The following is a 27,564-nucleotide window of genomic DNA, read 5'->3' as shown; positions in this document are numbered from 1 at the left end:
TCTTCTTTTTATTTATTTATTTATTTATTTATTTTTACAAATAATTAAAAGAAACACTTAAATTATTTCGTCATATTATCAATTCTATGTGCTTTTTCCATAGTACATCCTTCAGAGCCGGATGTTGATTTCACTGCGCACACCGTCACCCCCAGAAACACTCTCGTTGCCATCGGCGTCTGACAGGAACCCGCTGCCTGTTCCCACTGTGGTGATGTTGTGTTCGAGGGTTGTGATTCGCTGTTTCAGTCGAAGCTGGGAAGAGTTGAACTCACTCTGCAGACGAGCCAAACACGTCTGAAAACAAAGTTATCATTCATTATTGTCATTATTGTAATGACTGTAAGAAACGCAGCATTAGTACCAGCAGCAGCTGCAGTAGCCTCGCGTCACCAGGCTCTTTATTCAGTCTGAATTTCGTCTGGAATCTGGTTCCGGTCTAGAGAGCGGATGCGGAATTCACCAAATTCACCAAAGTAAAAGTGTTCACCAAAGTAAAACTTTAAATTCTGGCGCACCATCGATTTGGGGTGATGAGGGGTATGAGAAAATCGATTAACTTAATGGCTTGGGGTTTTTCTTGTAAATTATATTCTTTAAATTAAAAGTTTCACCGCATTTTTATTAGCTTGGTGCTTTTATTTTGACGGAAAGGCGCATCCATCGAATTCCGGATCCTGTCTCACTCGCCCTGGTTCCCATTCCTTACCAAAACGGCCACTTAAGGCCCCAGACTACAGCTGCAGTAGCAGCCAAATGGGTACCGACCTGGAGCCGATCCAGACTGGTCTCCAGCCTCTCCACCTTCTCCTCGAGCTCCTCCCCTGCTGATACATTTACTTCCTCTAGAAGCCCCTCCTTCCGCAGGATGTCTCGTCCCCTCTGCTCCAGCTGGGCCCTGGCATGGGGGAACTCTTGGAGCGCCTCCATCAGGTCTTGTTTGGAAAGGCAGAACAGGTCAGAGTATCCCAGACTGCGAATGTTAGCTGTTCGTCTGTTCCCCATCTTGCTGCCGCTGATGTTCAGGATGCTGATTTCTCCGAAGCAGCTTCCTGATGTCAGAACAGCAAACTGGGTGGTTCCATCCTCCCCTACCACTGCCAGCTGCCCATCTTTAATTATGTACATCTCCTTTCCCACATCTCCCTGGAAAAACACAGAGACAACATAAATCAGTATTTTTAACAGTAATACTGTCCCTTCATCAGAAAGGCACAACATCTGAAAACTAGCCTAGTAGTCTAGTGTGGTGCTATGCCATCGTTCCAATGGCTCATAATTCCAAAGCCCCAGTAGTCCAAAAAATGTCCTAGTGGATCAAAAGGCCGTTAATCCAACAGCCCACTATCCCGAAGACAAAGATGCAGAATGATATATACAATGGCGAAGGCATAACCCATCCTACTCTGCATTTGATTGCCTTACCCAACCAACAAAGGCAATGAGTACTTGCCAGTCAGAGGCAGAGAAGAGCAGGTCAGGCCTTTGCCATGGTAAAAGGTCAGATGATGTCATGCTACAGAATAATTAGCCACGTGCTTCTGTTTGAGTGCTGACAGAGAAACAGCCCTTTGGCGCAATACTGGGCCGTTGGGCAAATGGCCTTTTTTAAGCTAATGGGACATTTTTCGAACTATTGGGGCTTTGAAATTATGAGCTGTTGGAACAATGGGCAGTCCCCACCAGGGTTACTAGTACTACACCCTGCACTACTGTAGATATAGTAGTTGTAATGCAGACTAGAAACAACAGTAAATGTAAAGGTCTTGATAAAAACTGTCCTGGGAAGTAGCCTGTGAAGTTTCTGACCACTCGCAGTGCTGTGGAGCGAGGTTTTTACATACGTCCATGTATACGCATTATGGGCACCAAAGTACAAAGCAAGGCCATGTTTTCTGGTGTATGTGCTGGGTGACCAACTATTCTATTAGAATAAATGGACACCCCATTCAGTACTACAGCAGTAGCAACAGATAATTTGTCCTCCAATAGCACCAGCAAAAGTAATACCTACCTTTCTACAGATGTAGTCTCCAGGACTGAAAACCTGCGGCCGAAGTTTTAATACCAATTCTACAAGGAGGCCTGCCTCACAGTCCTGGAAAATACGCACCTATATCCACAGACACACACAAACACAAACACATGGACACAACAATAATGTTTGAGGAGCTTGCATGTAAAACAGCCACCCATGACATTCATGACTCAACAAACAGCATTTGCTGACAGTGTAAAATTAAGCAACAATTATTAACAACAGTTAAGTTTCTAATTAAATTTTGTTAGCAACAATGTTCGGTCCTGTGTGTGGTATTGCAACTTCTGGCAACCTCGAGCGATGGGATTTAATATACTACTTCTGATGATAATCTTTACATAAATACCTTGTATTTATGAAGAAAGAGGCAGTAAATTAAATTAGGTTAAATTGTGTCTTTACCTTCTTAAGTGTGTCCAGGTGAACATTAATAGCAATCTCTGCTCTCAGTTTATTGGGCAGGCTCCTCAGTACTTCCTGTTCATCTATCGTCTTCTGATTGGTCCAGAGGTAGTCAAACCAGCGGATGACGCGCTGCTCTAGCACCTTACTCACATGCCTGAATTGCATGTAGTGTTTCAGGGTGTCTACGCGACTCTGAAAGGCTGCTCTCGTGGCATTCATATTGGAGATCATGGCTCCAACATTACCCACAATGGAGGCAAAAATCAGAACACCGACCTAGGACAGAAATACCAGTATTAGCTGTTTGGATACACTGAAACAACTGGGATCCACATCACTCAAGGTAAGATAATATCAGCTAAGGTCACACCTTTGCTGTGGACTTACCAGAAAGTCAAATATGAGGAACAAATATTCCTCATCTCTAACAGGAGGAGGTGTCTCTCCAATGGTGGTCAGTGTCAGTGTGGACCAGTACAGGCAGTATATGTAACTTCTGGTCAGGGAGCCAAACTCAGGATCTGATGCATTGGGGTAAACCCAAGTATCTGAGCCCAGTCCAAGGATTTTGGAGAAGCTGTAGTATACACAAGCGTTCCAGTGGATGATCACCAGGATGTACAGAACCAGCTTACAGATGCGGAAAGCGTTGGGGTAGCCTGTTCGTGTCTCTGTACGTTCAAACAACTCAAAGAGACGTGGCAGGCGCAGCAGCCGGTTGAATCGAAGAAGAGGGGTGTAGCTGACTCCAATGGTCAAGTACAGAAGGTCCGTTGGAAGGATGGAGCAGATATCAATTTTGCACTGCAATCTTCGCACGTAGGTTTCTCTAAGACGCCGCACGTCTTTCACCATCAAGCCTTGATCCAAGAAACCTTTGCAGATATAAAATAGATAAATGAAAATGACTGTAGGTGCCTCAGAATTTTTTATCAAACATTTTCATGATGTAACAGAAATTCTAGTCTTCTTCCACAGGTTTTTTTAGTACCTGTGTGGAGACGAACAGCAATATCCAGAATATAGACTCCATCACAGATGTAGTCCAGTACCAGCCACACCAACACATTCCTCATCTGGAGCTCATCAAAACAGGCCCTACAGAAACACAGAGACACTAACAGATCTACCAAGTCTTGAAGGAAATATATCTTCTAAATATAGCTTCTAAACACTCCACTATGGTCACCAACTAGTTGCTAACTTTGTCTGTCTGCTGTTAATTTTAACATCCTGGGCAGATAGTGTACAGTTTATCAGTTTATCAGAACTTAATTGTTAAAAACAGCAGCACTGTGTGAAGTTCTAGTTGGTGGTAAGAAATAGGATTCATAGTGGTACAGTAAGTGCTAGAACTGCCATAGTTTTGTTGAATAGGCATAGTAATAGTTCCCAACCTGACAACAAGTAGGGTCCAGTTATAAAATACAGCAGCACCAATCACCATCAGCCAGTAGTAGTATGCATCATCAGATGGCGATAAGACCTCGACATGACACTTCCTCCTCCTGACAGAGCGGGGTAATAAAAAACAAAAGACAAATTTATCTGTAAATGAAAATTGATGCTTTAATGTGTATGCATTGTGTGTGTATTTTTGGTGGCTCACTTGTGTCTGGAGCGTCTGATCTCATGTTCTGTATCAGAGCCAGTGTGGCTGTGGCTGAACCTGCTGGGCGGGGCTTGTATGTCCGTGTTGGTGGGACCTCTGAAACGTTCCAGGAAGGAATCAGGTCGCTCTGTCTCCTCAACCAAACTCTTCTGCGCCCATTCTCTTAGAGTCACCACCATTCTTACTATCCTGAGGACAGGGAAACACACACATGTAAAATTTATAACACAGGGCACCAATAATTTACCTATTTCCAATAGTTGACGTTGTCACACACCGGAAAAAAACCAAGTCTGAATAAATCTGTTTGAATGTTTAAGAAGATGTAAAATCAACTTGTAGATTAGTCGGCTGTCATACCTGGACAGAGCACCTCGCCCAGGCAAGGAATTCTGGGAATTAATATCTCTTCTGTCAATGGCCGCCATTCTCTGAAGCTCTGAAGAGGTGTCATCGCACATCGACTGCGCTCTACTCACATAAACCCCAACACACACATCACAAACACATAAAAAAATAATTCAGTGATTGCTTCAACAACAGTTATAATCTCCTTCATACAGGAAGGCAAAAACATTATTCAGTAGATTACACAGAGTGAAACTTGGAGAGAAAACATGGAGTTGTCACATCAGCTGAAAGTATGAAGAATGATCAAGACAACAGCATTTCTGAATATATATATATATATATATATTTGTATATTTATATGAATATACATATATATATATATGTGTGTGTGTGTGTGTGTGTGTGTGTGTGTGTATATATTCACATAAATGAACATCTATTCATTATTGATGTAAATCTTGGGCAGTGCAGCTGTTGGTGTTGTGCAGTGTGAATTCTATTTTTCTTGTGTGTGCGCAAAGGGTTTTGCTAGCGATCCACTTTTCACAATGTGGCTCACATAGTCACTTTGTCTTTATGATTCCTTTCTTGTTGTATATTGCCTTTGTGAAGCCCTTTGAGACCTAAAGCGCTATATAAATAAATTATACTTACCTACTCTTGTGTGACTTTCTGAACAAACCCTTTTAAACGCCAAAGTCAAACAATAACACACACACACACACACACACACACACAAAATAAATGTTCAAGGCAGGGGTAGACCAGCCACTACTATGTTCAGTGATGTTAAATCACTGTTTTTCTCAATGGCTCTCTGGCGTTAAAGAGAGCAATATAATAGCTTCAGTTCTCTGTTGGAAATGGCGCAAAGGTAAAGTGGTGAAAATACTTTCAATATAGCGTACACTTAAACTGATATTGATTGTTTACATGGAACATTTTTTTAGATGGCTAAAGTATGTTTCCCATTCACAGCAGTACATTGCTCAGCCTCCATGGCAGTACTTCAGTCTGCTTCTCCAAACATGGCATACTGACCACCATCTGTTTATAATATACCGCCTATGGTACCTCATGCAACTCCACTTCAAAAAATCTTTAGTATCGCTTAAATATAAAAATATTAATTGGTGCAGCTTTAAATACAAAACATAAATCCTGTAAAACATGTATTTTTAACAATATATATATATATTTTTAACATGTTACATAAGTTTGTAATCCAAAATTACATAGGCTGCCCTGCTGCCAGTGTCATGCAATATAACTGAAAGTTCTACTATGAACTATGAGAGACACACACCTACATTAAAGCTGCAGTTGTAAACGTTTATGACAATAACTTTGTCTCATATTCTGAATGTGACAGATAGTCTGTAACAAAAAAAAAATCATGTTCCTCCTCATCATCCTGCAACTTTTACTGGCATTCCCTAGAATTGACTACATTGCACTTAAAAAAAAACACAAAACCAGTCAGAGCTGATGAGCCTCCAACACATCTGTCAATCATGTTAATCACTGCCCATGAACTGAGCTTTGAAACTAGGCAGCGCTGATCACATATGAATCAAGACTCTGTCACTGCAGTTGAGCCAAGATGAAGCACCACCCACCGACCGTTCAGCCCCATAGATTCTACCAAATGCCATCAGAACCACAAAGTGGGGGAACAGGAACATGATTTTTTTTCACTTATTATCTGCCATACATACTACCGTCTGGATACAGTGACAGTTTAAGCAAAATAACAAAGTTATTTTTTATAAAAGTTAACAATTGTAGCTTCTCACAAGATGCTCATGTTACATAACTGCACAATTACACATACTGTCTTATATTTCATACAATACAAAGTAGAGCTGAACAGTTGAGCTAACCCTACGTACATACAGGTCAGTACCCAGCACCACACATACGACTGAGAACGTGTGTATGACTGTGTGTATACCTGCTCAGTGTGCTGTCAGCTCGGTCACTCTCCTCCTCTGTCCATGTTTTCACAGACAGCCTGTGTGAATCCTGCACCGGACCTGTCATACTGCACACACACACACACACACACACACACACACACACACACCATAACAACACTCAATCCAAATTCATTATCACCATACAGTCAGACAGACATACAGATACACACTCAGTTACGACATACACACAATAAAATACAAGCTACAACACACACTGACTTTAAAGAGACGTGCCAACATAGAGATTCTCACGCAGCCTGTCAAACACACAACTCACTAACCAGCACACACATATGCAATGATGAACCCACAGTCAGAAAAGGAAGGTCATCCAGTACGAGGTCATCCTTTATCAGGCACCACCATGGAAACCAGATGGCATAGCAACAAGCTGTAAAGTAGTTATGACAACAGATCATAAGAGGTAGAGACAGAGAGTATCCGAAATCAACAAACCTGATAAATGTCCAGATATCTCAACGTTAGCTTGACAAGTTCAGCTCACGTCTGTAGTTCAGCTGCATCCCATCTCTATCAATTTATTTAGATTCACAAGGACAGACAAACAGTCCTATGAAAGGTTGGATGGATGGATGGATGGATGGATGGAGTGAACAACCGATCAAAAGACTGATCACATGGTACTCCACAAAAGCATCCTTTAAATTGCAAATTGTGTGTGCGCGTGTGTGTGTTCCTTTTCAACACCACGCTCATCTGAATTCAAGAACCTTGTGTGAAGTGGCCTTCGAACTACAAGTGCGTCTTTGTGTGCGTATATTCCCCTGATTACTGAAAGAGAAGTGCTTTTATGCACACACCTGCACACGTGAATTGGAACAGTTTTATTGAAGCTCTGTTAAGAAACTGGATTTTAATCCATGATACCGCTCAGAATCGCCATTAGTGTTGTACTGAGCAGAGGGATAAAAGGCTGAGATGGAACCTGATGTTTTTAGCTTAAAATGTGCTCCATGTGTGTTCTGTGCGCACACACACACACACACACACACACACACACAAAACCTGAAAGCGTGCGCAGGGTAATAGCAAGTATGCCTTTGGGACTGAATGTCACACATGATCAGTTGAATGAGACCCAGGACACATGCAGCTGCCCCCCAATATTGATGACAACTATCCATAATACTGTACTATTATGATGTCATATCAACCACACTGTTGACATACAGTAGCAACAGCCTACGTTGGCAAATGCAATCTTATCTGAATACTTCTGGATTTCTCTAGAATCAAACTAAAGACGGTTCCTTTAAACATCTCCAGCACTCAGTGACTCACACCCAAACGATCTAGATTGATAGAAAAAAAATATTTTTGATTTGGAGATGAACTGTCCCTTTAAGAATGAAGCTGTAATCAGAATGTGGTTAGCCTACCTTAGCATAATCCAGAAAGAAAAAGTGTGTGTAATCTCAAAATGTTTAGATCTTCAATATTGACATTGCTGTTTTAGTAGATGCTAGTTGTTGGACTGTGGAGTCTGACGTGTACCACCAAAACAGATTAATAACAGTAATTAAGAAACTGACAGATGAAATTCAATGGTCAGCTGCTATGTGTGGGACCCTGTTTAATTTTTTCAATACTGCTTACGTGTTGATTTTAAAGAGAGAAATTTGAAATTTACTGCAGTGTCCGTAATATGATGAACAGCAAACAAATTAAATGTAAGATGGACAATAAGGCAAACAGTGGCACACACAATGAAAGAAATCTAAAATAAAAAAAAAAGCTTTTTTGATATTGTGATTTAAAATTGAAGTTATTTCATTTTTAGTTTTAAATGCATAATAAAAATGCACATTTAATACATTTTTGCTCTGTTTATGAATGAATTAATCCAAATATAGTCCAATAATTGAGTCTAATTAGATATTGACAAAATCTTTACTTACCCTTTTGGCAAACTTAAGATTCTGTTTATGGCAGAAAAAGAGCAAAAACGAAGAATAGATAACAACGAAACAAGAATATATGGAAAAAATGATTTTATTGAACATTATATATCTGATATTTTACACACTGAGTTTTGGAAGTATTGCTGGCATGTAAAGCAATTTTTGGCAAACATTTGGGATGAAAGAAAAAAACAGAACAGAAGTGCAGCAACACACCTGGATAACTTTTAGTTAGGATTAATACAGCAACCTGTCTCATGATGTTTATAGCAGGAGTCATATTTCAATCATAGCTGTTTCATTAGCAACAGAAAAATCTAAATGAATGTTCCTTGGCATTGTTTACAGAGATTAGCTGTACATTGTCAATGCATCAAATTCACATGTTCTGTTTCTGTATAAATAATCTGGGAATCATCTTTTGACAGCATTTATATTAATTTTAATTTTATTTTTCATATAGATCCAATACAATACAGGTACATATCATTTTCATTTCTGTATAACCGAGTTTATTCAACAGCAGCAGCAGCTTTCATATGTTAAAATTCAGATGTCAACAACTCAGATAAGAAACTGTTGCATAGACAAACAAAATAAACAGTTTTTATTGTTTATAAAACAAGAGCTGTGACTGCTCATCATTTTAAGGGGTTTTTATGGGTGGGGCCCTGATTTACATTAGGAGTCTAAAACATTTTCAGGTGCAAATAAATGGCATTTTAAGGGATTATTTTGCAACATTCAGCTTTTTAATAGTCCAGATTTGCACTTTTATAATGGATACAACAGTGGACTATAATATATAAAAGGGTTTTTGTCATCTTTTATAAAATAATTTGAGGTCAATTAATTGATTGTATTGATATTTATTAATAGGTTTTTAATGGATTATCTGCAAGTTTTAAGATGATTTTAAAATGCCACGTTTAAAATGTACTAAATAACATAAAATTTTCTCAATAACTGAAAACAAAATTAAGACCCTTGATATGATTTAAATTAAGGGATGGCATTCATGTTATTTTGTCAGTTTTAAAGGTTTTTTTAACCCTTAAACAGCCCTTAAAGATTATCCATTAAAAACACCTGAATGTGTGCCTTGTAAAAGGCACAAGTATATTACATCCATAAATCCACTAATATCTAATATCTGTCCCCTTAAAATCCCATTTAAAATACTTGAACTACATGAGTAATAATGAGTAAGTTAATGGACTTCAAAGGTTTTACAGTTTCTAGTGTGACAACATGAACTTATAATCTAGCACAGCTTTGGTCATACTTAAAAAGGCCAAAAGGTATTCAGTAAAGAATATCATATTATGGCTTAAGTACAATAAATGCTTATTCGTTGATTTGGCTGGCACATTGGAAGATACAGCAGAACCTAGATGGTATTTTAAGAAGCAGAGACACATGGGAAACTCTGAGGTCAGTGGGTGGGGAGAAAGTAAGAATGCAGAGGTAACACTGCAGTAAAATCTCACTGGAGATTTAAAATCAACTGAAATGCTAAAACGAGAAACATCACCCTGAATTTGTGTTTTCAGCAGGACTGAGAGAAGTTAAGTGGTCACTGCCTCTAAATGTTTCCCATGTATCACAGCAACTAAACCTTTTATTCATTTCTTTTCTCAACAGGCTTACCCCTCATGAGGGTCACAGGCAGGCAGGAGTCTATCCCAGCATGCACTGGCAGACCCTGGACTGGTCACCAGTCTAGACAAACACATTCACACTTATATTCATATTTAAGGGCAGTATGGGAGACAGAGTGTTTTTAATGTGATGCTGCAAATCATTCAACCACCATAGTGTCCCAAAGCAAAATTGAGATCCAGAAGAGAACCCCAAACCCCAAATATTTACCACATAGCCATTATAGAATTCTCACCTCACTGTTAACTTGGTCTTGAACCCTAGGAGCATTACTGTGTCAATATATACAAATGTTCATGTCTGTTTTAAATGCAGAATAGAGCTGGGGATCGCTACTCAATATCTTCAAGGTATCAACCGAAATAACTCAGTACCAAGTAGTATTGAAACTTCTCCAGTCAAACAATACCTGCGTTTGATCCTTTTTGTACCATGTTTGTCTGGTTTTGCTCGCAGCCAATCGCCACAAGTGCTTTTTAATGCAACATGTGATTGGCCCACTATCGTAGCATCTACAACCAATACAGTCTGTGTTGTGGTGGAGCCAAGTGCGGTGTATTTGGCAGTTGGAAGTTCAGCGTGCCAAGATGTCACCAAACTGTTAGGAAGTAATCATTTGGATAAGGAGGAGTGGTCGTGGCATTTTCACACAACTGATCGCTTCCATTCACATGATGGGTATTAAAGAAGTAAGAAAAAAGGTATCAAATCAGGGACTATTATTGGTATCGGTATCACTTCAGAGGTACTGGTATTGGTACTGGCATCGCAATTTTTTAAATGAAACCCAGCCCTAATGCAGAATAGATTAATAAAGTGACACTTCTATTTTGGCTAACAAAGAATTGCTCAAAAGAACAGGACAATACAGCTCTGCTCACTCTCCTCATGTCTCCTCCTGTCACACAGGCCAACACAGTCAGTCAAAATGTGTGTGTGTGTGTGTGTGAGGGAGAGTGTACATGTGAATGTGTGTCTCCTCTACGCCCTCTTCATGCCTCTCCCCATCAGACAGGCGAAGATGGTCATCACCATTTTAGGGTTGACCTCTACCAGGTCCTCAGGCAGGGCGTAGACTTTCGCCCCGATCTTCCTCGCCATGGAAATGGCATACCTGATGCAGGAAAGGGTCACAGTTAGGATCACTGTGGGAGCATAATTTTTTTTATCAGCTGAGTTACATTTGTGTCAACATCGTGAGTTTGCAATGGGACATATTGAACACAGAAAAAAAGTTTTTCCAAGCACGTGAATCATGTTTTGTTAAGATATTGGTGCTATTTTTCACATACAACAACCCCCATAATAACTTCATCCAGCTACCATTTTCCTAGCGCTAGTTTGCATGTTCTCCCCATGTCAGCATGGGTCTTCACTGGGTACTCCGGCTTCCTCCCACAGTTCAAAGACATGCAGGTTAAACGGTGACTCTAAATTTCCCGTAGGTGTGAATGTGAGCCTGAATGGTTGGCTGTCTCTATAGCCCCTTTTACACTGCCAGATTTTCCACAGATTTTGGGCCGTTTTGCCGGCAAGCTGCGAGCGTTTAGAAAAAAATATTCAAAGTTTTATTGCAACCCCGTTGTGAGGTTGTTTTATCTCCCAGCCCCACTTTGAATGACAATAATTTCTCTGAAAAACATTTTTCTGTTCTGCAGATGTCCCATTGTGCACTCAAAATGTAGTCACATATATAATGCCATGCTAAAGCCCAGTAACTAGGAGTAAACAAAGTCAGAGTCAGAGAAAAGTAGGTAGGTGCTCACTTGGCATTGCTCAGTTTGTCTTCGTCTGACAGACTTCCTGTTTGAACCAGCTCAAAGTTCACACTCTCTGGCTGAATGGCATCAATCAGGTCCAGAACTGGCAAACTGGTACTGATCCCTTTGTCCTGAACAGAGGGATACACACACACACACACATATCACACATGTCTACTCAACATACAGGCAACAAAGAATAAGAAAGTCTAGAACTGACCGTCAAAATTAATACTTTCTCTTACAACGATGATGATCTCAAAACTAAGCTTCGACATAACTAAAGTAAAACTCACCTTAAAGCTTTTGATAGAGGAACTCTTGCCAGCCTCAGCCAAAGTCTTATTGACCCATGAAACTATCAAATCATCTCCTGCAACTTCACCATCTCCAAGGTTCTCCAGAACATTTAACGTGTACCTGTGTGTAGATAATAAGACCACATGTAAGGATATCAACGTGAAGTTAAACTATATTCTACACACAGTTTGGAGCTCAGGGTAAACCCAGTGAGTTAAACAGTTAAGGGGATTATTTTAAGGGGCAACATGCTACCAAAACAAACAATAAAACACTGTTAATTGATTGCAATACCTTCCTGTAAATAAGTGGAACCATATAAAATGACTGATAGCCTCCTACTACTGCAATACTTTTCAAAATCAATACTACATTTCCCATAAACCCCATTGATTCCATCCACAAAAAGGGAAAATTCTTCCCTGGTGTATTTTTGGGTGCGTTTGCGTTTTCCTATGGCTTCACTTAAGTGAATAAACTTGCGAGAAAAACAGCGCCCTCACCCTGTATCAGGCTGTCTAGCAAGTCAAACATTCAGAGTCTCAAGGGCAATAGATGCTTGTTGCTCTTCTCAGTGGTGTTTTTGCTTGTTTCTGTTCATTTTCATAACATGTCAGAATTAGCATGTATGTATGTTGTAAGTCAAGTTCCACCATAAAGGTTAAATCACCTCCTCATCAGCTGCCACACCAGTGCCAGAGTTAGAGTTGAATTTCCATTGAAGAGGTCCTCTCCACCAATCCCCACCAGGGAGAAACCAGCTTTGGTTTTACCCAGCTCCACAGCATAATTACAGTTTTCAATCTGTCGTATACACACACAAACACAAACATATATATTTTACAGTAAATCTAGATGTTCAGAATGAGACAGAGTGATACAGAGTTATACAGGTACGGTATGTGTGTTGTTATTCATGTTGTCTATGTCCCAAGGTATATACCAAAGGAGACAACTACTGTCATATTTGTAACTCCAGGTTAACTTCAGGTGGTAAACATAATGTAGCAGTTTGGAAAGTAGTATGTACAGTACATGTACCTTTTTTAAATGCCCTCCTCCTGTTGTCTTGAATGGAGGGAGGTTGACTCTGGAATCCCACTCTACTGGCACCTTAATCCGATCATAAAGCTGGAGAATCACCATGGCATCCTGCAGATCACTGCATTAACACACAAATACACACAGGCATGTCTTTAGACACTGTGCATCAGTGTGGCAATAAACAGTAAAAATGAACACACAGCATGTAATTTCAGACTGAGATACTGACCCATAGATATGGTGAACATGTGGATTGACTCCGAGGGAGTTCATCCAGTTCCTGAAAGTCCTCTCCTCTCTGGTCTCACCTTTGGAAACATAACAAGAGAGGTAAGCCTCACAGACTCAGGACCACATAGGTAAGCTACTTCCTACATGTACAAATGAGGCTGAAAGAGGGATTATCCATCTAGGCTTACTCTCCAGATTCCAGTCTTGGTCCTCTGGTTTGGTGAGAGCCGGGTGTTTGTTGAAGAGCGTGGCTACAAAGGCCATGTTGAGCTTTGAGTTTCCAGTCACAACATCAAAGGCACTTACAAACTGTCGGCAGCCGAGGCGGTCGGCCTGGTGGAGCATATGTTCTGCTCTCTTCGTAAGATCCTTCTCCTGGTAACACACAAACACACACACACACACACACACACACACACACAGATTAACATTTTGTTGGAGGAAAACAGGCTCTGTCATGTGGGATACAGAACATGCTTTATCAACTTACATAAAGACCAGACATGTCAATCTCAACACGTGGAGCGTCCTCTTTGCTGCCGTCTGGGGCAATCTGCTCAAGCAGGTGGAAGTACGCCTTGGAGTCCTGCACAGAAACAGACACTTAGTGAGAACTACAGAACTATTGCTGTCTGAAACAAGCCTTTTTCACACATGCACTGCAAACTGGAAATTATCTGCACATTAACTGGAGGAGCTGTATGTGAGAACCAAGCAGTAACCTCCAGGTCTGAGAAATTAAGCCAATGTGGAGGTGCCAAAAAACTGCAGTTCATCAAACAGCCACTGGAGGCTGGCTCCGAAAAGAGTCAATACAGAAATTACAGCAGAAATAAACATGTTTACAGCCTGGTACAGTTTTGGTCTCTATAGCCAATTTCAACATCTATGACAGCTGGACAGTGGTGAATTTTTATATGACTCACCCATTTATATATTATTATATATTATTAAGGCTTATAGTTATGTATATTTGAGGACGAGGCCACTTGTGTGATAGGCTGTCTGCAAGGCATCACCACAGTTTGTAAGTCAGATCCAACCCTCGCTCCTTTACAGCTCCAACCTCTCATCCAATTATGGTCCCCTCTGGCTCCAAAAAAACAAAGATGGCTACAGCTGAAATGCCCAGCTTGAGGCTTAAAAATGGGAGTCACAGTAGCTATGTCCATTATTTTATACAGTCTATGTTGAGAACGCAAATGTCCAAATCAGTTGGACTCGACATTGAATGGACTTTACCCTGCCAGCTCCCCACTACAAAGTCTTTGTAATGTCCAATTAAGCCCATGTGTGAGGAGAGCAGGTAACTGTCTGGAGAATTCACAGCGAGTGAGTGTGTTGAGGACATCTGTATCGTGAGGCTTGCGCCATACCAGAAGAAAACACAACACACACTTAGGGTGAAGAAGGGTAATTTACATGATGACAGCAACAAAAATGTCCAACTGGAGAGATGACGGGATTTGTGAATTTCTGTAGTCAAAGTCAAATCATCACACAAGTAAAGGAACAGCTTGAAACTCTGTTGTTAACGACCAAATTACAAACCGCCTGCATTACCACAGTGTAATCCGCGTCACATCCTGTCTCCTGCACGCTCAACCAAGGCGCCACCCCTCACCAAAACCAAACAGAGTATGTCCAGTAGGTGAGAAAGCTTCTGACACAGATAAGAAAAACTCCAGACAATGTCCAGACCTGATTCTCCATTCACATGAGAAAACAGCAACAGCAAGAGCCTGAAACTAAGGGTTAGCAGTGCAATTAACGTTTCAGTGGTCTGCAGAAGGAGTTTTAGGCATCACACTGACATTTCCTTACCTTAATATCTCCAGAGAAGTTTGATATGGACATGCCAACTTTCTTTAAATGGAAATTGGCCCAGCGCAGCAGCAGCTCCTCAGGACTGAGCTTCATCAGCTCTTCCAGACTCTCCCCTTCCTCCAGCAATGCGGCAATAGCTGTACACAGACAGACAAGCTGATTTGTGAGGGTGGAGTGATCAGTGCGGAAAGGTTAACTGATGGCAAACATGTTTCTCTGAGAAATTTTGTCCACATGTATTGATACGACTGACCGAATTTTTACTTTTATGTTGCTAAGGCTTCTTGCTGACAATCTGTGCTATATAGTCATGGGAAGTTTGTCTGCATGGGAACATTTATTCTATATCTACGGACAAGTCTGACTCTGTGTGTGTGTGTGTGTGTGTGTGTGTTTGTACATACCTTCATTGCGGCTCAGCTCTATATCAGCAAACAGTCCTATCTTGATAATCTGCCAGAGGAGTCCCAGCACCAGATGAGGTTTTCCCTCCTTCAGATCTTGAGCTCCAATGTTGACAACCTGGCAGCCGATGGCCGAAGCTGAGTTCAGAGCCAAGTTCAGATTCTCCTGTTGGTGGAGAAAAAAAGTTGGATGATAGTCGCCAAAGGAAAGGTCAGATTCTTGCAATATAATGTACATACTGTATGTTTAAAGAGTGATGTTGTTTTAGATATGAGGGTGGTATCACCATAAAATACAGTTATGAAAACAAACTCTTTTTTGTTTTTTCTATGATGAATGCAGTTAAGTTAGTTAATACTAAACATGACATATACAGCTGACTAACTAGCACTAACCTGTGTGGTAAAAGGTGTGAGTTTCTTTTTGTTGATGGTTCTCTCATCAATGGTGTCGGGAACAGAGAGGTTGATGAGTTTACTGTAAAAACACAAGAATAACATATTGCACACTGAACTGACACAAAGCCTGAAAACGGACTGCAAAGTTGGTCAAATCAACAAATCAGGAACAGCGGAGTTGAAGGTAAAGTTAAGGATAAGAATAATTGAAGTAGTGGATAGGTAAGCACAGATGAAGTGAGTGATCAATATACTTGGATTTTATAAACATGATTTTTATCAGATTTGTGAAGTGTTACCAAAGTATGATGCCGTCTGCCACTGCTTTAAACAGAGCTTCAGTTTCGGGGTTGATGGGCAGGACGTGTTGACAGTCTGGATCCTTCTCCAAAGACGAGTTGATGTAGTTGGCAAAGGCAATGCGCTCCTGCTCTGAAATACAGTTGAATAAAGTGTCATGTCCCTTCTGCTGTCATGGATATCGCCATGGCTGGATGACATTGATTACAGTGGACAGTGAACCCTTACATATCAAACAGGTATTGTGATGGGTGGATTATGAGATAAGGGGCCCCTGGGAACATGCAGAGGGCCCCAGCACCTCGCCTACATAAGAGCAAGACACACAGACTTATGATTGTGTAGCCTCTTGTTGTTGATTTGCATCTCTTGGTTTGGATTTTTGTGTTTCTGTCTCTTTGGTTTCACATTGCATCACTTTGTATTTTTGTGTCCCTTTTTGTAGTCGTTATGCATCTCTCTGAGGTTTCGTGTCTCTCTCTGTGGTCATTCTGTGTCTCTTTGTAGTCAATTTGTGTATCTTGGTGGTTGTTTTGCCTGTTTGTAGTCATATCACATCTCTTTGTAGTTGTTTTGTGTCTCTTTTTGTTTGTTTTCTCATTGTCATCCCAAGTCTTTTTGTGCCTCTTTGCAGCTGTTTTGCACCTCTTGTAGTTGTTTCTTTGTGTCTCCTGGCAGATATTTTGCATCTCTTTGTTGTTGTTTTGTGTCTCTTGTTGTCCTTTTTTTGTCTGTTTGTAGCTGCTCTACATCTCTTTATAGTCATGTTGTATGTCTTTGTGGTCGTTCTGCCTCTTTGTGTTTTTCTTTATATTTTTCATCTCATGTAGTCGTCATCGTCTCCTTGCGGCTGTTTTACATCTCTTTGTTGTCATTTTGTTTCTCTCTTTCTGGTCTTTTTGTGTTTATGATTCTTTATGGTTATTCGGAGTCTCTTCCTGGTCTGTGCCCAGTAGGCCCATTCAGTAATCCATCCATGGGCATTGTGTTCCTAGAGCTTTACTTACCAGAGATTGAATGCTGAGTTCCTTCACTAGAGATCTCACTGGTGCCCCCGATGGCTAGGATGCCTTCTTTCTTGTTGAGAGCTACCTTGAAACTCTGGGCCATTTTGTCGTTCTTCAAGTCCTTGAAAATCTGATTGTATGAACAAAAACACACGCCGATGGTTAGAGTCGATCAAATTGTGGCTTAATTCATCAAGATGTCATTTAATGTAGGTAGTCAGTCACTGCCACCAATAAGTATAACAGACAATACCTTAATTTCCATCAGTTGGTATAAAATTTGATTTAATCAGGTAGTTAGTCAATCTGTAGGAAACAAGACAAGAACACCCACCCCAACCTTAGAACATACGTAACCCATACGGATATATATCTAAACCCTAGATCTGTTCAGAGTTCCCACCATAGACAGTAGTCTTAAATGTAGATAGGGTTGTTGTTACTCACTGCTCTGTCCAAACTGAAGTGAACGGAACAGGACTGCTTGGTGGAAACAAGGGTCAATTGTAGTCCAAGTAGTATTGACCAGTCATGTTTAGGGTGAGCAAAAGAGGTGGAACACACTGCTGAAACGCATTGCAGGGACCCACTGGCTACTGTCTGATGACAATTTAGCTTTTTATTAAGTTTATTATCTAATTTGTTGTTAATTCTCAACAACTGTAGCTCCATTTTTGCATCTGAAGTTGCTAATCAGACTGTAAACAATGACTGGCACAAGGAGGAGGAAGTCTTGGTCCGGATATATGTTATCCGAATATATGCTATCTACACCTGAACCCCCCAAATATTGGCTGTTTCTCCCAGAGACTTAGTATCGCCATGAGATAAAAGCTGAGGGGTTACGAGATTGACATTTTGCTGATAGTTAGTAAACTGTTAGTATAGCTGCAAAACGGTTTAGCCAGTTAGTTAGTTAGTTAGTTAGTGTTACCTACAGCCGTGAACTCTTCAAGGTTGATATGGCTGTCATTATCTCTGTCCAGCTTCTGAAGGATTTCTCTGATCTTATATCCTGGCAAAGCCATGCCCACCTCACGGAAGAGATCACCAAGTTCACTGGCGGTGATGTACCCGTTACTATCCACATCTAGAGAAGTAGGGTGGAGACAGGAGGAAAAATAAAAGAAGTTTAGGTGATATTTTAATTGGAGGGCATGCTGCTCTTTCTCCAATTGATGCAAGACTATCAAGATTCGGTCAGTAATGTTCAAAACAAGTTTTGCATTTGTTATTCTAAACACCAGGAGTCTGGTAGGACTAGAACCAATGTTTGCCTCTCCGCTTATCTGCTTGATTTACATGTGTTAATAACTGTTTACACTAGAGGAATAATTATTTGCAGTTAAAATTACAATGTCAGTAGTGGTTAAATAGGAAGCTTAAGCCAGGAGACAGCTAGCTTAGCATAAAGACTTAAACTGATCTCACCTAAAACTAAATCTCATCTCACTCTTGGAAAGAAAACCAATAAGCGAATTTCCAAATGTCAAACTATTCCTTTCGAGGAACATTACAACCAGCTGAAGCTTCTCCCGGTTATAATTCCTTCAGTGTTCATTGTAAGGGAGGTTTTTACCAGGAGCTGGATTATCCACAGAGGTCTCCTCCTCTCCAGAACAAATGGACCAAGTGATTGAAACTGGTACAAATACTGAATAAAGCAGTTCCACGTTACAAATCAGTGATTTCCGTGATGACGTTTGGCATGTCAGAAACTAGATGTTCGACCAGCATCTCCTAATCTGTGCTCACCTTCTGTCTTTGATAACTTAAGATCAAGGAATTCAGGAGATTTATACAGAGAGCCGAATCATCCACAGAAGTCTCTTCCTCTCCATAATAAATGGACCAGGTGACTAAAACATGCAAAAACACTGAATAAATCAGTTACAAATTGGTGTTTTTCCGACACTGGTCCATCACAGAGCTGACTACGGTGGCCGACATGCCAACGAGCAAACACTAAAATGCAAATGGCCAGTGTTTGGTTTGTCAGTTCTGGCCTACTGTAGAAATATGGTGGCGCAACACAGTGAACTCCTGTGTAGATATAAACATCCCATTCTCAGGTAACTAAAACACAACAGTTATTTTTTGGGGGGTAATTCTACACTAGAAAACATACTTATTATATTATATTTGATTTCTGTCAATGTATCCCCCTAAAATCCTACACATTGGACTTTTAAGCGATAACTTAAATGTGGGTGTATCAAAGGTTTCATTTCTTTCCCATAAATCCAGACATCTGTCTGTCAGATGGTATACACACCATGTATAAAAACATGTGTTGGTCAGCTGCTTTACATTTTGACTTACCCACTTTCTGGAAGCCCTCCATGATCTCCTCCATCTCCTCGGCGCTGACATTTGTTGACATGTTGACTCCTATAAAGTAGTGCAGGAGCAGCATTTAGATAATGTAACATAATTTGAACTCTTTACACACCGTACATATCATCAGATATTATAAATAAATTATATTTTAGACAATGGTACTTTACCATTCAGTTCTAACATTATTTCAGTTTGATTGAGCCAAACAAGTGAAATAGTGGAGATGATTGGTAGCCTGATCACGAGCTAAAAGTGTTGTTAGTTTGTCTCAATAAATCAGTCACTATTTCACAGTAACTGTTGAATGTTTTCTCTTCAGTTGTGTAGATAAAAGGGACAGTCCAGAGACATCTCTACAGCCGATGTCTCCAACACTCAGCAACTTGGCAACAATCGATAAATTGATAAATAGCACCACAAGTACAGGTAAGAGGAAAAATAAGTATTTCTGATTTGGGGGTGAACTGTCCCTTTAATGTCAGTCACCAGGATAAAATGGTTTGATATTATGAGCTCCTGTGAACTGATAGTCGTTTATTAGAACTGGCTGTTCGGCTGGCACTTTACCTATTCTTACAATATTGTTGCCACTTTGCATGCTAAGGAAGGAAATTTCCATGCGTTAAAGTGACCCTCTGTCACTTCTGCTTAACAGCAGCTACTGCGATAACAAGTGACAATTATGGAATTACTACAAATGCTAAAAGTTAGTGTGACGGCAGCACACCGTAAAGGTTAATAAATTAGCTAACATTAGCCACCATAAGTTACCAGTCATGCCAGGCCGAGGAAGCCTTTAACAGCAAAACCTCTGAGTGTATCAAACTGAGCAAGACAGTGTTTTACTGCTTTTAAAATTAGTTTAGTTAGTTAGGAAGACTGTATTATTTCTCCCTTCAAAAGTAAGTAAGTCTCACTTAAATAAGTCAGATCGTCCTGCTTTCCTATTGATGGTTTCTTGGGTAACTGCTTTTAAAGATTTAACAAGCAGCCTAAAATAGAGAAACTGACTGAATGATATTCATAGATTGGGCATCTCAGGGTACAACAGAAACAGATTTGTTAAATAACATGGCTCGAGGCTCGATTAGCTCAGTCTATGAAATACAATAGCAGGGCGTGTTCATTATTCCTCTATTTACTGTTACGTGCAGGGGCCAGCCTGGAGCCACACTCTCTAACAGCACAGCTCTGTTAACACAATGACAAAAATAGATAGTAGCTTGAGCTATTACACAAAGAGCCATTTAGCATTACAGTTAAATCAGCCCATAGACCCTTATAACATCTACTAGATTTATGTAGATTGCTTTTGGTGTAATATGACTCTGTGATGGGTGCAAACGGTTTGTATTATAGCATTTGTTTATATTAACACTAATGTATTTCATAGGTCTCTCTGGAACACAAACAGCTGAGCCACATGAGCTTGTTGTTGTTGGCTAAAAGGTTAGGATGAGGATGAGTTTGTCCAAGTCACAAAAACACCAAACTTTCCCACTTGAAAATGACAATCACAATGATTTTATCTGTTATAACTAAGTATGGATGCACTCATAGCATAGTGGCGTCTCACTGGGACAGTCTGGGGATTTTTTTGCTTTTGTTCTGAGACCTCAGCTGTTGAGACCTTTCAATAACCAGTGGTGTAATGGAGGGTAAACGCAGGTATATATGGTATACCCACGTCTTTTTCGGGCTGTACAGTATACCCACCTATCAGCCAAAAAGCCATTGGAATATATAGGAGATATTCTCCTACTCTGACTCTCCTATACTTGCCTACCCATTTCCTCTTCTGTATTCTACTGAGTAGTACACCCACCTCATCAAGTACCAATACACCACTGTCTATTACCCAAATATGAAATAGATGAATGATATGTTTTGGCTACTCAAAGGATGCAACAACATTAAAAGCAATGTGTCTTTTCTGAATTAACATCCTGAGTACTCAAGAAATCCAAAGACTCAATTACTTTCTGCCAAAGAATATTGGCTATTCTATAATATATATATATTCTAATATAGTGGCTGAAATCTAAAAGTTTCCCCAAATAAAACCAAAGATGGTATGTACAAAAGGTCATTGGAGGCATGCAGTATGAGAAAATTATTTTTGTAATTTGAATGAGCTGACCCTTTAATAGGCTAATGAAATGAGGCAGCTGAATATTTCCGTTTTAGCATGCAGATCCCTTCAGAAACAGATGAGTCCTATTAGAGCTCAGGCTAGAATGATGCTTTCAGTAGCAAAAGCAGAGTTCTGTATTAGCGTGGCAGCTCAATATAGACAATACTGGCCTCGATATACAGTCCCAGTAATAAGAGATAATATTATTAGACGGTACTATATGATTTAGTCTGAGAGAAAGCTCTCTGCTGCAAAGAGCACAGCCCTGCTAGCTGAGACCTTATGGCAACTTGATGTATTACATCCACAGACAATCAATAAGCCCAGGAGCCTAAAGCCATCCAGGCAAATCAAGTATTATAAGCCTCAGATATCAATGGCATCTAACTCCAAACATCACAGAAAAGTGACCAATCCTCTCATTGCTGTTTGATACAAATCTACCAAAATGCTATTTTTCCCTACTTCGACATCCATTAAACATTTGATCTGATGAGAAATGCAAACTTACTGCAAACTTTGAATACACATTAGCGAAGCATTGGCTAGAAAATCTTCTCCATCATTCCAATTCACCTTTCCACATCGGAATTCACTCACTTTCAATCAGGATTCTTCTCTGAGTTAAAGATCTCACATGTGCCATGATCATGTTACAGCACTGCCATATAAACAAATCGGCTTACTTCCGCACAAACATGCAAATATAGTGGTTGCATAGTCTGGCAGACACACACAGAAATGGGCAGGCAATCACAGGGTCACTAATGCCTCCAAAGACAGCTGAAACAAATATAGCGTGTTTGAGCCTCTCCTAAGACAACAGTATAACACCAGTGGTCAGATGACACGTTATCTTTTGCCAAAGTTATTTGAATAATGGATGGAATTGCATTATCCCAAATGCAAAACAGGCCTGTATTCACAACACAGACTGTATCCTCCTTATGACAATAGATACTGAAGACCTTAAAACCATAGTTACTTATTTACCAAGCTGGACTGTGTGGCTGCATTTTGTGATCATTATGAGTGCATTTCCAGTACACAGGGAATGCAATAAACTTAAGCTATGTTTATAATCTTTAAAGAAATAATTATGTTTTTGCCAATATAATCCTTACAGCTTTTCAGTGTGAAATAACCCTGTTCATGCCAAATTGTTGGATTACAGAAAATTACATCGTTACTGCCACAAGATGTCCCTGTTACACAGAAGAACTGACGCTGCCTTTAAGGTTTGTCCTTGCTGTGTTTTCAGAGTATGTTTCTTAAAATAGAGGTAGATTAGAGGTGTGTTTATGCAATTATTAATCAGAAAATGACAGAAATGTGTTATTAAAAACATTTCATGATCAAAAATAGCATGTTTGTGGAATAGGCCATCGGTATCTGAGGTATCTGTTTTAGAGTGACAATGAAGGTCTGCCAGTCACACTCCAGTGTTATTCATTTAAAACATTCACAGAGAAAAAGTCATCCTTAAGCTATATGTATATGTATTTGGAAAAAAAAAGAATTATAAAATGTGTTATTAAAACTTGTAGTAGCCTATTTTATATCAGACACTGTGAGCAATAACAGCAAGAAAAGCATATATGCAATAATAGAAATTCCTTTAGCTAGCTATATAGGCTTCATAATTGGTCAGCTAGCATAATTCTCATTTTAAATAAGACAAAATAGTAGGCCTTTACATAATAGCCGCTGTAATGTATAAAATTTTAATGAAAAAATAAATTAAACAAGCACAAACGCATGCACGTCATTAACATTAAATAACATTAGCTAGACATGTTATGGGGGGATACAATTAACTGTCTAAATATGCTAGCTTTAAGCTACATAACTCACAAACACGGCGCATTTTTAGCTACTGGTATCATATTTTTTTATTATTGACATATCTTGCTGTGACATGTTTGAAAGTTATTAGCTGTGTGAAGAGCAGCAGCTGTGCCGCAGTGAGATATAAATTCTGTCTGCTGCTCCTCGGTCAGGAGGACACGGCTGCTCCTGGGTCACGAGAAAACGCCCTGCAACGCTCCTTCCTCTTACCTGAAGTCCGCTGGTGCTACTCAGTACAATCACCCGGGGAAATGAAGCCCTGTTTCGGCCTCGCGCTGCACCTCTGCCCCGTTTTCTTCGGCTGACACCGCCCGGTTGTGAGAACCGCTCCGCCCCTCCGCGCCACTCCTTCCCTGAAACCAGCCCTCCTCCGCCTTCCTGCCATCAGCAGTCTGAACACTCAGCACAGGAAGCATAGCCATCTGTAGTGGACACTGGTATTTGATAGCTTTTCCCACAACACTTATTCTAATAAAATGTGGGCGACATAATTATAAAGTTGCTTTACCTTATAGCCAAATATTATCCTAATGATAACCAATTTTAATGTGAAAACACTCAGGCACTAGCTTAATTAGCCAAAAGGTTGCGGTGTAGCCCGCAATAGTGTTAGTGGTTAAAATGTGCATTGTCCTCCAGTAACAAACTTAAGACAGTATCATAAGCTTATTATTAGCAGCATTTTAAACTAAGTGTATGACATTGTTTCACCAAATATGTTTCCAATTCTTTTAATGGCATTTTGTACTGATAAAAAAAATAACTCCCACTTGCAGGCGTGAATATTTCTTTACCCAAAGTGTAAAAAAAAAAAAAAAGAAAAAAGATTTTTGGGAAGGTCATCCATTATTGAAAACTATGACAAATCATGTCCTACTACAAAAAAAATAAATAAATAATCCATTTTGGGGCTAAAATACTACCTTTAAATAATTTATTTATACAAAATGAATATGATTTATAAAATATTTTGATCTGCTTTCATTTTCAAAAAAAAATATTTGTAGATTTTCAGATTTTAACACAAACAACACAAATACAAGTCACCTGTCCCCACCCTTAAAGATGAACAGTACCAACTACTCCTGTAGGTAGTATGACCAGCAAGAATTTCAGCACCAACTACAAAACAAAAGGAATATTATTTGTCCAGCCTATTGCTAGTATCTATACATATATGCAAACACATCAGGCCATTCTTGATAAATAGGACATGAATGGTTGTCATATTTTCAGCTTTCTTTCTTATTCTTTTTTTTTTTCTTCTAAACGCAATGGGCCAGAAAACACCTTTGTCCCTGACAAGAATTCACAACTTCAGACAATTAAAAAATGTGTTAAAATCCCTCAAAGTACTGCTGTAATCATCTTTGTTTTAAAATATATTTTTATGAAAATTAGGCTCTTTAGAGATGTGCCCCAGATTTTTGTCAACTCAGATTTCTACAAAAACATCATTTAATATATAGCATAAAAGGAGTAAGTTATATTACAAGGACACCTGTCTCGCTTCCCGGTGTCCAGAAAGGCAGGAATGCACACAAGTTAAAGTATGTTCAACTGGTGAGCTTCCTATTTATTTATTTATTGTTAATTCCATTAAATGATAGTGCTATCATGTGTGTTTCAACCATAACAGGTCAACTCTGTAGCCCATCCATCCATTTTCTAACCACTTATCCTCTTGAGGGTCGCAGGGGGGCTGGAGCCTATCCCAGCTGACATTGGGCAAGAGGCGTGGTACACCCTGGACAGGTCGCCAGACTGACACATTGAGACAGACAACCATTCACACCTACAGACAATTTAGAGTCACCAATTAACCTATCCCCAATCTGCATGTCTTTGGACTGTGGGAGGAAGCCGGAGTACCCGGAGAAAACCCACGCTGACACGGGGAGAACATGCAAACTCCGCACAGAAGGGCTCCCACACCTGGGATCGAACCTGGAACCCTCTTGCTGTGAGGCGATAGTGCTGACCACCACACCACTGTGCCGCCCTGTAGCCTATCTAAATCAAAACTAAAGAATTATGGTTTAAAACTGAGTATTTTAATTAGCATTCAGGTAACTCTTTGCACTCTTTGATTTGTTTTCCACATTCCCATTAAAACCAAACATGTTTAAGCCTTAAGGCCAAAACACACTGGCAGCGTACGACGCGCGTCAAAACAGTCGCCCCCATTTGCTATTTACAAACCCACATCGGTGGCGGCTCGTTGCGCGTCAGCGTGCCACGCCGTGGCACTTTACGCTATTGTCCTATTTTTCCAGCGTCCCCGCCCTTGAAAAAGGCGCTATTTTGTACTTCCCACCCTAGCAGACTGGAGTGTGCAATAGAAATCCGGTTGACGCCCCACAGCGCGACGATTTTTGTGTGTGTTGGAGGCTAGTCTAAGCTAGTCTTCAAAATGGCACCAACCTAAAGGGATGAGGAACAGAGGGAGGCCCATGAATCCTTTTTGTCAGTGAGCTCCTTTATGCAAGTTGTTTTGCAATAAATTAATTCAGCACAGTAACACTGGGCCTACAGCGCTACATCTATGTGAGCAACTTGAGCAATGTTTCAGTTTAGTATTTCACAGTCCCTCAGACCAGCCTCACCCTTATGCCACTTTATGAAACATATTGGTAAATACTGTTTGACTCACAGGATGTTCAGCTCAAATCTGTAACATACTGGGAAGTCATACATTCCACTGTAGTGACTAGTTTCTCAACATGACCAGTTTAGATGCAAGATAGTAATTTATTACCTGCGCATTTTATATAAAAGCCCTTGAACGTATCATGTCAAGCTAAGATTAGAACATGTATCACCATCAGGCAAGCTCAGGTAGTGTGTTCAAATAGTGATCTGCAGCACATTACTTATTATTCACTCTGCAAACACACTTTATCAGCGAGTGTAACTTTGTGAACTGTCAGAGCTCTGCTGGTGCGACCAGTCTCTACACGCAGGAATTCCTCCTCCTCTCATTCCTACTTTCCTCATACCTTTGCTAACCATCCCTCCCCCTTTTTCTCTTCCCTCTCCTCTCACATATCTCTCTGTGTCTGCAGTGATGTGCTGAATCTTGTCAGAGTGAATTCCTCCTCTGCCGCTGAAACCCAGCAAGATCTTTCCAGAAGGCCTTGACTTTGTTTGCCAGCATTTTCCCTGGGAAACACGGTGGTGGGTTTTGAGTCAGAGCCGTAGAGTGAGCGTCCTGCACAAACATGCTCACTGTCACCTGACTGTTTGAACTTGTCACACTGCCCGATAACTGACTGTAACATTAGTCATCTGCAGTAATTTAGCAGTAAATTAAAAGGTGGGTACAGTATTATCATCCCACAGTGAAGACCACAATATAGATAGAAAAATATTTACTTGAATTCATCTACATCCCTTAAAGCTGTAAAAAAAACCTGTAAAAACTGTTTTCTGATATTTGCTGAAACTATACATAGGCTACATCCTGACAGTAGTACATCAGACTGATAATGTGTGATAAGAAATCACGTTCCTCTTCCTCTTCATAGTGCTTCTAATTGCATTTGTAAGACAGCTTAAGGAAGTTTAATGCAGCTGTCAATCACTGCTTGTGAGCTGTGGTCAAACTGTCAAACTAGGCAATGCTGGTCAAATACTCTGTTACTGCACTGCCATGCTCTCACCTCAGATGTTTTCAGAAACATACCTAAATGTACTGTTTAGTTGTAAAATGAGAACAATTGTCTTTGCCGGTGGTCGGTGCTTTGTTTTGGTTTGAATGTTTTCAACATGGCGGTCGGGTTACAAACGTTCTCATTTACAGCTGAACAGTATACTTATATACAGTGCAAATATATCTTTCCCGTGTACTACTGTCTGTACATATTTACAGTTTCAGCAAATACCGAAAAAACTTATTTTTTATAAAAGTTACCAACTACAGCTTTAAAGACCATGACATAATATAAATAAGGTTAACTTTAAATAAGGCCTACTTTCTGTCATGAATTAAGACTGGC

General features: G+C 40.0%; 2 protein-coding genes across 2 annotated transcripts; both read right to left on the bottom strand.

Annotated features, from left to right (window-relative positions):
- Positions 1-77: 77 nt before the first annotated feature.
- Positions 78-6,906, bottom strand: LOC125894395 (cyclic nucleotide-gated cation channel-like). The gene is made up of 11 exons (XM_049585742.1): positions 6,845-6,906; positions 6,364-6,453; positions 4,419-4,529; positions 4,056-4,247; positions 3,844-3,954; positions 3,438-3,544; positions 2,834-3,321; positions 2,444-2,722; positions 2,015-2,113; positions 769-1,146; positions 78-297 (listed from the first exon to the last, which is right to left on the bottom strand). Exons 2-11 carry the CDS (start codon positions 6,450-6,452, stop codon positions 112-114), a joined length of 2,040 nt encoding a protein of 679 aa, XP_049441699.1. The 5' UTR covers position 6,453; positions 6,845-6,906; the 3' UTR covers positions 78-111.
- A 1,479-nt stretch (positions 6,907-8,385) lies between these two features.
- LOC125894297 (plastin-3-like) lies at positions 8,386-23,902 on the bottom strand. The gene is made up of 16 exons (XM_049585610.1): positions 23,777-23,902; positions 19,567-19,635; positions 18,183-18,334; positions 17,245-17,374; positions 16,237-16,369; positions 15,935-16,016; positions 15,539-15,704; positions 15,132-15,271; positions 13,798-13,893; positions 13,496-13,682; positions 13,306-13,384; positions 13,074-13,194; positions 12,703-12,836; positions 12,029-12,152; positions 11,739-11,863; positions 8,386-11,086 (listed from the first exon to the last, which is right to left on the bottom strand). Exons 2-16 carry the CDS (start codon positions 19,625-19,627, stop codon positions 10,954-10,956), a joined length of 1,863 nt encoding a protein of 620 aa, XP_049441567.1. The 5' UTR covers positions 19,628-19,635; positions 23,777-23,902; the 3' UTR covers positions 8,386-10,953.
- Positions 23,903-27,564: the final 3,662 nt, after the last annotated feature.

The sequence above is a fragment of the Epinephelus fuscoguttatus genome, linkage group LG9, assembly GCF_011397635.1.
Source record: "Epinephelus fuscoguttatus linkage group LG9, E.fuscoguttatus.final_Chr_v1".
Classification (NCBI taxonomy): Eukaryota; Metazoa; Chordata; class Actinopteri; order Perciformes; family Serranidae; genus Epinephelus; species Epinephelus fuscoguttatus.
This window is presented reverse-complemented; position numbering and strand designations above follow the sequence as displayed.

Bases quoted from the DNA above. Each gene is read 5' to 3' on its own strand.
- LOC125894395 (XM_049585742.1), bottom strand. From the start codon at position 6,452: ATGACAGGTCCGGTGCAGGATTCACACAGGCTGTCTGTGAAAACATGG. The intron at 4,530-6,363 runs GTATACACACAG...TTATGTGAGTAG, and splicing joins GCTGACAGCACACTGAGCAG to AGCGCAGTCGATGTGCGATG. The intron at 298-768 runs GTCGGTACCCAT...CTTTGTTTTCAG, and splicing joins CCAGTCTGGATCGGCTCCAG to ACGTGTTTGGCTCGTCTGCA.
- LOC125894297 (XM_049585610.1), bottom strand. From the start codon at position 19,627: ATGTCAACAAATGTCAGCGCCGAGGAGATGGAGGAGATCATGGAGGGC. The intron at 16,370-17,244 runs GTAAGTAAAGCT...ACTGTATTTCAG, and splicing joins AACTCAGCATTCAATCTCTG to AGCAGGAGCGCATTGCCTTT. The intron at 15,272-15,538 runs GTATGTACAAAC...GTCTGTGTACAG, and splicing joins AGAGCTGAGCCGCAATGAAG to CTATTGCCGCATTGCTGGAG.